The sequence below is a fragment of the Chenopodium quinoa genome, unplaced genomic scaffold, assembly GCF_001683475.1.
Source record: "Chenopodium quinoa cultivar QQ74 unplaced genomic scaffold, ASM168347v1, whole genome shotgun sequence".
NCBI classification, from domain to species: domain Eukaryota; kingdom Viridiplantae; phylum Streptophyta; class Magnoliopsida; order Caryophyllales; family Amaranthaceae; genus Chenopodium; species Chenopodium quinoa.
In genome coordinates, this window is record NW_018744311.1 from 178,932 (window position 1) to 192,008 (window position 13,077).

Below are 13,077 nucleotides of genomic sequence, written 5' to 3' on the forward strand. Positions count from 1 at the left end.
AATCAATAAACAATATAAATATATGTCGGGTGACCGACCAAATGTGTTGAAGGGCACGAGTCTTTGGATATGAGTTGATCACCGATTATAACTGATTCGTTCTGATAATGATATAGTCCTTGGAACAAAACCATGAAATAATAAACACAAGACTATTATTTTACAATTCCATAGCCTATTCATTCATGCATGCATGCATATCATGCAATGCACCTGCCCACGAATCTCTCTTCCTTTATTTAACCCATTTTCCTAACTTGTTCAAACCATAGCATGAATAATTCTTTCCAAAAATTTCAAATACATCCAATGTGCACATAAATTAGATGGATCATCCAAGGCGCAGAATCAACAAGTTACCATAATTCAATTACGCCCAAAATTTCAGACTGCAAACAGGAACTTCACTCTTTTCGGCACACTAATTATTCAAACTTCCCCAAAAAAAATTACAAATTACCAATCGAGAATACTTAACGAATAAAAATTTATGTAATATGTTGGCCAAAACTGCATCAAGAATCACCTCCTTTGACGACTCTTGAAACCTCCCAATGCAATATCATCCCAAAACTTCTCTAATCCAGAGACCGATGTATAATTCCTTCACCTTTCACTATACAACACTATAACTATGCATTATATCTATAAAAGCACCTTGTGGACCCTCGACCACCAAGAGATGCCTGAGCAAATGTGACATTCACAAATGAATGAAGAGGTGATGCATGTTGACAAAGAATATGTAGCTATTGCATGCAAAACACAGGAATCAAGTTGTGATGATCAGAATCTTTCTCAACTGGAAACCTAGGATGAAAGGATTGACTGCAAAGTAAGCTGCTGCTGTGGTTGCAGTGAAGACCATGTTGAAGCCAATGTAGCTGGCGGTAAAGTTTGCTGGAGATGCCTCAACAGATTGACCATTCTGCCTGCAGTTTGCTCTGTTGCTAAATCTTTACCAGCACAAAGAACCTAAACAAACAACAATTTTGGTTTATAAATTGGCTACTATTGTGCAAAGTATTATACACCATCCAAATAAAAATCGTTTACAACTACAATTACTGAAATCATACAATTGTGATTATAATTTGATGATGAAACATAAAGGTGCAAACATATACTAAACAGCTACTTGTACAATGTTAGCATGGACCACCTGTAATAGACTAACCTAGAGGGGTAGTATGGGCATTCTAGTAATATTAGTTTAGTAGGGTTAATAGCCCTTAGTATAAATAGAGAGGTAAGGGGAAAGAAAGAGATTAGGCAAAAATTGGATGAAACTTGTTGAGAGTTGTGACCTCAAGTCACTCCTTGGAGAGTTGTGAGCTAAACTCACTTTTGAAGATTGATAGCCTTAAGCTATTATCCTATCTTTTGTAACCATTCAACCATTATCAATCAAAATCCAAGCTTTAATCTTTATTTACTTGCATTATTAAATCAAAAAATATAATCCCAGAAAGTCAGTTCATTACACCACCCTATGAAGACATTCCTGCCCAAGTCATTACATCCTCTTAAACACTTTGTATTAGGAAAGAAACAAGGTGAGCTAGTGAAAAAAGTTCAAAACCTAATCATCCTTGCGGATGAATACCAGAGCCTAGGATGAAACAGATGAGAGAGAAAAAAGCAACAAAAAACCTATTTTAGTTCCACCACTAGACACGGCACAAATTATCCAACCCCATGCTCAGTCAAAGACAACTCTCTTATAACCCTTGACGGGAGGCAGAAATAATACTACATATAATACTACTTCAAAGTTAAAACTCTGCCAGGGAGAAATGCAAACCAAATACTAGAACCACCTAAAACTGAACAAAGAAAAAATATAAAGAAACAGAGCCAAATTTTAAAATAAAACAGAAAAGATACTCATTTGAAGAATAGGACTTCGCTAAAAGGCCAAGTGGACAATAGGAATTTAGCAAACAAAGGACAATCAACAGACAGACAAACCTTTGAACGGAAGAGGTTATAGAGCAGGAGGCAAGACATGAAAGGAGGGAGTAAAGAGAGCACACAAACAATCAGAATAAATGTCTCAAGGTGAAGAGACGGCGTAGAGAATGTAGTAATGCAGATCTGGCAGCGCCTCCCAAAGAATACCACTCATGGTGGCAATCAAGAGCCAGAACAAGGCTGTGCTCTAGCCTGAGACAATAGACAGAGAACAACTAGCACTGCAAAGCTGAAAAAAAGATTCCACTAACCTATGGCATCATCCAACTCAGGACGCAGCTGGACATTAAAGACAAAAGGCTAATGAAGAATCAACTTATCCAGCCTGGAAAAGGAGATCTGAAGAAGCTTCTTCAAGAAACTGCTATAGTAATTACAAATTGATACAGGTTTCTTCAAATCAACATAGAAAGAATCTGAATTCTGATTTCTGAATAGAACTTGGAGCTTAAGAGTGGCGGCAAATAGAATCTTCCTAAGAATTTATGTGTTGATGTTTTTTTACGGGCCACGTTTGTTATCATGGTTACTAGTCATTACACCCTATTAAAGACATTCACTCTCAATCAGTCGCTATATGGATTCAAAACAATAAAATTATTATGGGAATCTAACACTCTGATGACCAGCAGAGTGATTTTCACAAAATTCAGTATGTAGAAGTTTACAGTTACAGGACCTTGGTGACAAGATAACTTGTATGGGCCTGTGCAATTACAAACGGTACCAATATAATATTTCAGAGTCAGTATGCAGTAAGATTTTAGAGCAGAGACATACCTCTGCAAAGACCAGAAATATCTTAGGTACATGTTGATTATTGGGTCCCAAGAGTTCCACATCAGACCTAAAGGCAATCAAATGTAACATTTAAGACTTTTGTTATTGAACAGGAGTGCATAGACAAGGTTGCAGACCTTCAATGCTCACCTTTCAACCATACAACAAAGCTGATCATGAACAACTTTGGCCTCAATTAAGTCGCCTTTAATGGGCAAACAGCTTAGCCATGCAGGAATAACCTGCAGAAGACCAGAGGGAAACCTCAGGAGTAAGCCAGCATATGAATAATTGATGACAATCCCATATTAAACAAGACACTATCCCAGCATTAAAATTAACATGAGATGTGGATTAATAAGTTGCATTGCATCAAATATGAAGCAAATAATAAGTTGCAAAACCAAGAATGCCATGAAACAAAAGGCATATGACACAGAAACTCTCTTATACCATGCACAATAACCCAAGGATATGATAATTAAATTTATTATGCTTCTTAAGTTTTGATTCAATAAAAAAACACTTGCTCGTTTTCACCTCCCACGCCACATGCACAAAACATCTATATCATTACTACAAGCATGCTAAACATACACCATTTGTCCAGTACACCTACAAAGGCTACAATTATATCACACAAGGAATACAACACAGCACATCACAGAGCCTTCGGCATGACAATAGAATAAACTTAATGTGATCAAAGCACATCTTCAAAAAAGTCAGATATGAAGCTTGTACAACACAAAAAATAAAAAAAATAAATAATAAAATAAAAATAAAAAAGCCTATCCTAAACCCTAAATAAAAATAAAAATAAAAAAGCCTACCTAATTGGAAAATCTAACAAAACTAACCTGTGATGAATCAATGCTATCCCTATGAAATTGACATATCTTTCCCAGAGCTGATACTGCATTATCATATGCCATAATATTTTCAGACTGGAGGGCATGAGGATGCTGGATGACAGCATTAAGTCTTGAGAGGGCCTCTGTTTAATAAAAATAAAAAAAATTAATTTAATTCCATTTGAAGGGATATGCACATCAAAGGTAAGAAAGCAGGTGGAAATCTACCCCCCACTAGTGGCTTGAAAACTGAACCACCAAACTCTGCACACACGCCAAGTCCATAGACAGCAGCCTAAATAAAGTCAAGTGCATGAAGTGAGAACAAACGGCACAGTAAACTATGGTTCAATAAATAATGCATGCAGCACCCACCTGTCGGACATCTGGATTTTCATCATTGCAGGCTTCAAACAAGAAAGGCAAGTATGTGTCATAATATCTGCCCCACAAAAAACAAAAATTAGAATATCTGACAGAATAATGGCATGTCATAATACTCCATTTTATAAAAAGTTACACCATGCTTTTTCAGGCTCTAATGCACACCTTTGACCATTAAAACCAGTTGTATATGTGAATCTCATGAAAGATATTATTTAAGTACACATTAAGAGTTATCTAGCAAGAGTACAAGATTACACATGAAACAAAGTTACTTTTAAGATAAGTATTTGTGACAATTTACAGTCAACTTTCATAACTTTGGCCACAAAAGGCTGAGATGCTAAACTTACTTGAGAGCAGCTTCACGACACTGCTCAGCAACATCGTCAAATATACATATTGCTATCCTTCTTTCTCCCGCTGTCTTGTCTTTGCCCTACATACAATGATGAAATCATGAGATGCACTCCTATCTTCTTAATTACATGTATCAAATGGGTAGGGATAGGCCAGCTATACTTTATGAATTGAGTGAGAATATGCTCAGGTTTGACAAGAACCATAGATTCCAAAGTAGTATAACAGGTCACAATTGGAAAAACAAGTATGTTTGAGGTTTGAAGAATAGTTTTAGTGAATTTATCTGAACTTGTCAAACAGAGTCAAGGACTCAAGATTAGAAAAACAGGGCCTTAAAAGGTCTTGTATAAGACTTAAAAAACTTTACTATGTTGACAAAACTTACTCAACGCCAACTTGCAATCTCTCAAACACTATTTAAAATCAAACATGAGCAACTACTGACAGCAGTACCTTCAAATTATGCAACATAGTAATATAATCGTTCTTCACAGGGCTTGACCCAAAAGGTAAAGTCTAATCGAGATGGACCGATTGAATTTTAATAATTAGGGTTCAAGCACAATCAGGTTTCAGGTATTTTCCCCCTTTCAAACACACAAGTTTGCCAGAGAGGGAGAGGTCATTAACCAGAAGAAAGAAGACAAAAACATGAATTGATGAACGAATGCACATGAGCAATATGTTAATTGATATTGAGCCATGTGGTTTAGAAGCAGTTCAACTTTAGCCCACACAAACCATGGTCTCTCGCAAAATGGGATAGACACTAACAGCTTTCTTAGATACATATCTAGATATTCAGCAAGAAACTTACCCACATAGGAGTCAGGTACGAAGTCAGCTCATCAAAGAAGGCTAAGAAGGAGGCCTTGAATGTTTTGATTAATGTTCCCAAGATTTCACCGACCTAAATCACAGACAAAACTCTCCTTATTTGTGTTGTATATGGAGAATGTTCCATACAAGAAACAGATAAAGAAATACTGAAACAATTAAAGAAATACTTGTAGACATATTGAAAAAAAAAAAGGCACTGTCACATACTTGGTCAAATAGCTCCTCCTCCTGCTCATTTTCCTCTTTAAGTAACTCACTCTCTTCAGCATCAAAATCCTCTGCTTTAGCCCTCTCTGATCTCTCTCTTTTTCTACTGGAGCTAGCAGTGAGGACCTGCTTAATTTCATCCACAATTGCTCTGACTTGACCTTCATCCAAAAGGGTTCCAGAAACCTGGTGAAGAAATGAGATGGATTAGAAGCATTTTGTAAAGAACAGATGCAAAAGGAAAGTGCAGTATGATCTTAAAAAACAATTAGTTCACATGTACAATATTCATTCCAGCCTATTATTTCGTCCATAATTTATTTTTTTTTATTTTTATTATATATACATATATAATCCCTCTGATGAAGCAATGGCCTTCTCTCTATCAGAATGTGCTTAGTGATGAGGGTGAATTCATGTGTAATATTCATGATAACTATGATCCATATTCAGATTACTGTTGACAAGCTGATGATGACTCATATTTAGTAGACACTATAAAACTGGTGAGCTGTATGTTGATCAGGATTTTGGGATACCAAAACCAAAGTTACATTCAGAACATAGATTCAGAAGACAACACTGACTCAGCTTTCAAAAAAACAATGATAATCTAGCTTACCTGTATACACTCATTCAATGCATCCAACATGCTAGCACTAATTTCAACATCAGGCTCCTGCAAATTATTTGGAAATTAGGGATCACGTAAATTTCGAGCATCATGAACACAGAAACCACCACAGCTATGAAAAACTACCTTGTGCAGGGCCTCAACTAAGGCTGGTACTATGTAGTCAGATAATTGCTTGACATAGGATTCATTGCGACCTTGAACAAGTCCTTTCTCCACAGCTAGTTTTGCAGAGAGCAATAATTCAGGCATAACTGTAAAAGAGACAAATGTTTGATAGTAAGAGCTCAGAATATAATTCCAAAAACTGTCACATACGTCTGTCAGAAGGTGTCAATCCAGGAACCGAGATAACTACATACTAGAAACGGCAGCTCTTCGAACTTCTTCGTGAAAATAAAATTTTAGGAGAGGAACAAGAGTTGGTGCCACCTGCATAGAAACAGTTATAGTCAATATATCCTCTCAATAAAAAATACTTCGTATTAATTTTGTAGAAAATAGAGACAAACCTGATCAATCCAAGGATAAAACCCTTCCTTCAATTCATCAGCATAACAGCATAGCATGTTGCAAGCAGTTGCTTTCTCCTCCAAGACACTAGTCTTGATCCCTATCCTCTTGTCTCCAAGTGTTATGGTCTCCATGCTGCAAAACAAGTGCATAACTATACACATATATTTTGGGAAATGGAAAAGGAAAAATTCAAAGTTTTTTTTTAGCCTAAATAGTGCCATAGGGAAGAAGATAAGCATTCAGCTGCAATTTTACTAAACCTACATCTGGATGCAGAGCCAAGCTGGTAATCTAATTACTTCTTTTAAGGGACAGTAATTATAAGATAAAAATAGAGGGGGGGGGGGAGTCACAAGTTACAAACAAAGATTTGTAAAGTAAACAGACATACTATATATGACAAGAGCAAGGTACCTTTCATCATCGGAGTCTTCAATATCATTATCAGAGTCAGCAGAGGTGATGGTGACATCAGGTTTAAGCTGAGCAGACTGAAGAAGAGGAGGCATAACAACACTCATATAAGGAAGGAAATCCTGCCCTAGGCATTTGCATAGTCGAGCCCAAGCCTACAAAATAATTGAGCACCCAAAAGTTACATTAGGAGTCTTCTATCAAGCAAGTTCATAAAAATGTGATTTAAGAAGCAAGCAAACTTTACCTGTAGCATGTAACTTGTTGTAGGATCATCAGCTTCCATTTGGGATCCTTGCAGTGACATAAGCACCTCCATGACCTAGTAGACAATTCGAATAAGTTAACACCAAGACAAAGAACTAAGCCTTAGTTGACCAAAAAAAAAAAGTGCCATTTTTTTTAAATAAAACAAGAAAAGTGCAATTGGTGGTGCTGCAATGGAAAAATTTGACATCCCTAGAGTTCAGGCATCAAATTATATGACAAAGATAAAGTGCTTGCTACTATATCAGATTTTTTTTTTTCATTTATACTAGAAGAATAAAAATTCGCCAATAACAGAACTAAGAAAGGAATGAACATAACTGAAAAGAGTGCCATATGCTTTTATAAGAACAATGAAAACTCTGGAAAATGCACATGAATTAATTGCTGTGGAGATATCACAACCATACCAGCTTCCAGTTATCTGACTGTAAAAAGTAATAGTCCAATATGATTCAACAAACCTGTTTAGCATCATCCCTAAACTTCTCCTTGCCAACAGCCATACCAACCAAACTAATGCATTCCATTGCTTTTGCTCGAAGCATCCGGTTAGATTTGTCCGTTGCATTTACCAGGATAGCCTTTAAGTAAGGCATGACAGCATCATAATATTTTTGGAAATGCTCCTGCCAATTTCATCATGTTAAAATCTTGTTCTTCATATCAATATAATCTAATCAAACAAACTTTAGTTGCAGAGGCACCTGAGAAGAATCAGCGACTGATGCCAATGCAGTCAAGGCTCCCTCTTGAACCAATTGTTTTCCATTCTGAATTGATGTGCAATTGTTCACATAAACAAAGTGATAATCAAAATAACCAAGAGGCTTAGCAACATATAAGCTATTATTATATCGTCGTGGTGGTTGGGGGGGGGGGAGAAATGCAAAAAATGCAGATGTTGAATTTACCTGTAATAGAACAAGTAACTTGCTCACCACCCCATCCATGTAAGGAGTTAAGATATCCGGAGTGCAGTTCTCGCTGAAATTAAGGACAGCTGAAGCAGCATGTGCCTGCATAATGTTGATAGTTTATATGCAGAACAGTAAATCTTCATACATGTATGTTATTCTACTCAGCACAATTTTTAAGTGTTCTTAAATATACAAAGTATTAGCTTGAATATGGCAACATGCCAATCTCCCTCAGTTGGCATGTAGTTTGTGAAATTATTTACAAGGTGATTACTCAAGAGAGCCTTTGATGTTGAGTGTAATTCTCGGAGACCAAAATTAAGCTTACAAATCAATGCAAAAAATTATGCAACTAAGTACTAACCAACCTGTACTCGAGGATTTTGAAAGTCGTCCATAGCGCCAGCCAATGCTGGAAGAACTCTCTGGTGGTACTGCATTTGCAAATCTGGACCCAGGTCAGTAGACAACTGCCCAATTGCATTGATTGCTGCCCACCTTACTCGTGGATGAGGATCTTGGAATGAAGTCAAAACCATATTCACTACTTCTTCCAAATTTTTAACCATCACCTAGAACATCAAATTAAACAATACATATTGTAAAACAATACAAGTAATAATCAAAAAACTACAACACAGAAATAGCATACTAGAAACCATAAGCATACTGAATTAGATGCACAATTATGAGGCATGATAACAAGTATAATTTAGACAGACAGCACTGTTACCTTAGCGCAACCCTCGGCAATCTGAGCAAGAGCAATGAGAGCAGCATGATGCTTTTGCCACTCAGGAGCAGATAGATAAGCAGGCAACAGCTGAGATGCGACCGGAACAATAGAGTTACCGCCGAGAGCGATGGCAAGACGATCAAGACACTCCTGTCCAACACTGTAATTGCCAGTCTCACCCGCATCCTCGTCCTCAATCTCAGCACTATGCCAAGCAGGATCATCCTCAATATCCAAAAGCATCTTCATCAGTATCTCAAACAGCCTACTAATAAACTGCGGCAACTTCCTCATCATCCCGGGGGCCCGCTCCCTAGCCTCGGCGAGAGTGATGACAAACTCAACAGCCAAATGCCTGGTTCCTTCCTCCAATTGGTCGGCCTCGGCAATCTGTAACATAGAGCCAACCACATCGACAAGCTGCCTTCTCAAAAACCTAGGCTCAGCACCAGCAAGCTCAATCAACAACTCGAGCGCCTCCTGAGCCGTAGCCTCCTGACTGGAATTCAACGCCTCAGTCAAGGTCCTCATCATCGCCGGCAACAGGTCCTGAAACCTATCCCTATCACCGGAAGTTTCGAGACACTGGATGAAGTTAATAACAGCATTCAAAGCGGCGATTCGAACATCGGAACTAGGAGAATTGGAGAGAGTGTTGAAGAAGACGGCGTGTAGGTCCTTAATGAAAGGCACCAGAGTGTCGCCGATAAACTGAGAGAGCTGGGCGAAGATTAAGAAAGCGGACTCCTGCAAATTGGGAGAATCGGAGGAAACGCACTGGAACATAAAAGGGAGAAGCTCGGGCCAACCATTGTCGGGAAGGATACCGGAAGCGAGCTCGGAAATGGTGTCGCAAAGCTTCTTGGAGATGGTTTTGGCGTCATCGCGTTGGAGGCAGGCGAGGAGGATAGACTTGATGGAGGATTGAGAGGAGGGGGAGAGACGAGGCCATACATAAGAGGAAGAAGAATCGGACATGGAGTCTCGAGTGAAGAGCTTACGAAGAAGAATGGCGGACATGGCGCGAGCTTCGAGGTGAGGAGAGAACTGGAGCAAATGAGCGAGTTTGAGGGTGAGTGAATTGGGATCGGATTCCTTGCAGAGATTGAAGGCTAATTCAGCCTGGGATCGGTGTTCGTTGGAGGAGGACATCAGGTGAGAAATCAGGGTCTCAAAGGGGGCCGGGTCGGGGCCGAGTAGAGCCGCCAGTTGGATCTCGCCCTCCATTTCTAGGGTTTTGAGCTCTCTTTCTCTTTTACCAGAGAGGAGCAGGGGATGGATGGATGGATGGATGGATGGAAGCAGGAGAGGAGATGAGAGTGGAAAGGGGAAAAAAGAGCAGAAACAAAGAAAACAGGAGGAGGCTGATGAAGATTGATATTGGGGATTAGAGAGAAAAAAGGGTTTTAAGAGGGTGGAATCATAAATGGGTGGGTTTTTTTATTTTATTTTTAGATTATAAATAATTAGTAGGCCCATGTTACACCTCATTGGTTCACACTCAATCATTCATTCTTTTTTATTTTTTCTCACTCACTCTGCCTTTTTCTTCTCCAGTTCTTTGCCTTGTGTTTTTGGAGGGAAATCTAAACACACCTCTATATTTTGCTTCCTTTTCCAGCTCATCAATTACTCCTACCCACCCCTATCACACCCCACTGTCCTATCTTAATCTTTTTTAATTGTATTACGGAGTATTATTTTCCTAATTCCTACTCATTATCTTTATTTCACTCCTTAATTATGTATTTTCTCCTCTTTTCTTTAATCTTCTTTTCTTTTGGGAATCATCACTACAGAGTGCTTGTACTATATTTTTTTTGTAACCCAAAAAATATTATAAGTATATTGCTCATTCAATAAAATTAGTTTTATGTACATACAAGAGATGTCTATATAACGATTAATCTCTTAAATTTATTTTCATGTACTTCCTTATGTATATGAACACTCCTTCTCATATAAATCCATTAAACCAATTATTTCCTACTTTAAATTTTTGTGTGTTTATTTTTTGACAATAATAATAGTGTGTGTTTATTATTGAGACCTTTGAGAGTAATATAGTGACTTTCACTATTTTTTTTTCCAAATGCATTACAAATTCCTCTCGTGACGAGCATTTCCTAATATTTTAATTTTTCTATCCTTAAAAATATTTTACTCGTGCAAATTAGGCTTAATTATTATCTGTTCAAGTCCATCACTTGTACAAGTTATGCTTAATCTTTATTCAAATCAATATCACACTACATCCTTGCAACTCCAATGAATTGATATTATAATTTGTAACATGTTCTACTTCATTGTTTGTGTTGCATACTTGCATGACAATCCCATGCAAAGGCAACATGACCTTGTTTAGTTGCTCTTTTCACATTATTTTTATTACTTGTCCAAATTAGACCATATTAAAAAAAATTAATAATAATAAAAAAAAAAGGATCACATCATGAATAGGGAGTACTATATTTTCTTATTTTCTTTTGCTAATCAGCATGCATGTATCTTTAACTTCATGTTAGATTTTTAGAAGATAATACATTTAAAGCACACATTAATTAATATAAATCGAACAAGATGTCAATTGATTATGTTTATTTTTATGTATATAGTGTACAATTTGAGATTTAAGTTTAGCCACAATCAATTCAAACCAATCTAGATAAGAAAATTTTAACATAAACCGAAATAAACTTCAAACACTTCAAACCAAATCAGCTTATTTCAGGTAAAGAAATCAAAACATACGTATACATATTTATGAAAAAAGATCATACGAAAATTATAATAAACTATATTTTACATAATTTTGGGCAAAATGATGAACATTTTGAGAATTATGGAGAAAAAAAGTTTTTTTTTTGGAGCTAATTTCCTACAACTTTACCCAAAAAAAAAAAAAAGATTTTTGGAAGAATAATTATTATATCTGTAAATTTACGTATGACATTTATTTATTAGAATATATTTTCTTTTATTACAAAACTTAAATACTACTTTTTTTTTTGTGAATGAGGTTACTTATTAAGGGGTTACTCAGTCGGTTAGGGTTACTTGTTACGGGGGTCCTCAATTGGTCAAGGACTCAAGGGTTGTTACTTATTTTGGAGTTACTCTATCGGTCAAGGGTTACTTATTTTGGGGTTACTCGATTGGTTAGCGTGTATTCAGTATGGTTGGGCATATCGTGTGGCCGGCTGACACACCAAAAAAAAAAAAAAAAAATTAACAAATAACCCTAAACCAATTAGGCAACCTATGATCGAGTAACCCTTAACCGATCGAGTAACTCCTGATCAAATAACCCTCGATGCGACTAAGGCCTGTTTTGTTCACCTTATTTCCACTTGTTTCACGGTTAATAAGTTTAGATAAGTTCATATAAGGGTAAATAAGTTCAGATAAGATAAGTTAAGAAAAAATAAGTACAGTTAAGTTGTGATAAGGATTAATCAGTGTTACCCAAGTTTAAATTATAACTTAAATAAGTTATAATCACTACAAGAAAATAACCTTTTTGTAGCGATTATTTTAACCTTTAGTATCGATTGTAATTGCAACAAAAAGCTTTCCCAACGAATGGTCATTCGATACAATATCCCCCGTTGCCTTAGCCTTTAGTAGTGGTTTTCAATATCGCTGGGGTTGGCCTCAATAATCAGTACGAAAAACTACATCCAATCGTGGTGATTATTGTAGCGATTACAATTGCTATAAATGTTTAACTCATTTTCTTCAAAAAAAAAAAAAAAAAAACATGTGTATGATCTTTACAAGATTCGAACATGCAACCTCAAACTCTTATATTAAATGTTTCACCAATAAGCTATGACATATTTTGTAATCCCCCGTATTTTTAAATATTTTATAAATGAAAATTTATTTTATTTATAATATTTATTTGTTATTTTTCATAATTTAATTTCAAAAGTTTCAAATTATTAATCTAGGTCGAAAATTATTTGAACAAATTATTTTATGCACCTTTATTCTACAATTTATGTCCAATCACACAAGCCTAACCCATTTGTTTACTTAATCGAACCATTATTTTTATGAGGCCCAATCTTTCTTTTTACCCTACAATAATTCTCTCCTATAAATACCCCATGAATCTTCAAAAATTTCCCACACAAAAAGGTTAGTCTTATTTTCATCCTCCTTTGTTTCATTATTTTGCTTAAT

At 36.4% G+C, this 13,077-nt stretch overlaps 1 protein-coding gene across 1 annotated transcript; it reads right to left on the reverse strand.

Moving 5' to 3' along the window:
* Nucleotides 1-158: 158 nt before the first annotated feature.
* Nucleotides 159-10,242, reverse strand: LOC110695883 (importin-5-like). Its single transcript, XM_021873108.1, has 20 exons — nucleotides 8,887-10,242; nucleotides 8,522-8,725; nucleotides 8,148-8,252; nucleotides 7,941-8,006; nucleotides 7,698-7,862; nucleotides 7,214-7,288; nucleotides 6,967-7,121; nucleotides 6,549-6,684; nucleotides 6,399-6,468; nucleotides 6,163-6,290; nucleotides 6,025-6,081; nucleotides 5,403-5,588; nucleotides 5,173-5,265; nucleotides 4,346-4,431; nucleotides 3,984-4,050; nucleotides 3,837-3,903; nucleotides 3,615-3,751; nucleotides 2,905-2,996; nucleotides 2,755-2,821; nucleotides 159-975 (listed from the first exon to the last, which is right to left on the reverse strand). Exons 1-20 carry the CDS (start codon nucleotides 10,114-10,116, stop codon nucleotides 811-813), a joined length of 3,351 nt encoding a protein of 1,116 aa, XP_021728800.1. The 5' UTR covers nucleotides 10,117-10,242; the 3' UTR covers nucleotides 159-810.
* Nucleotides 10,243-13,077: the final 2,835 nt, after the last annotated feature.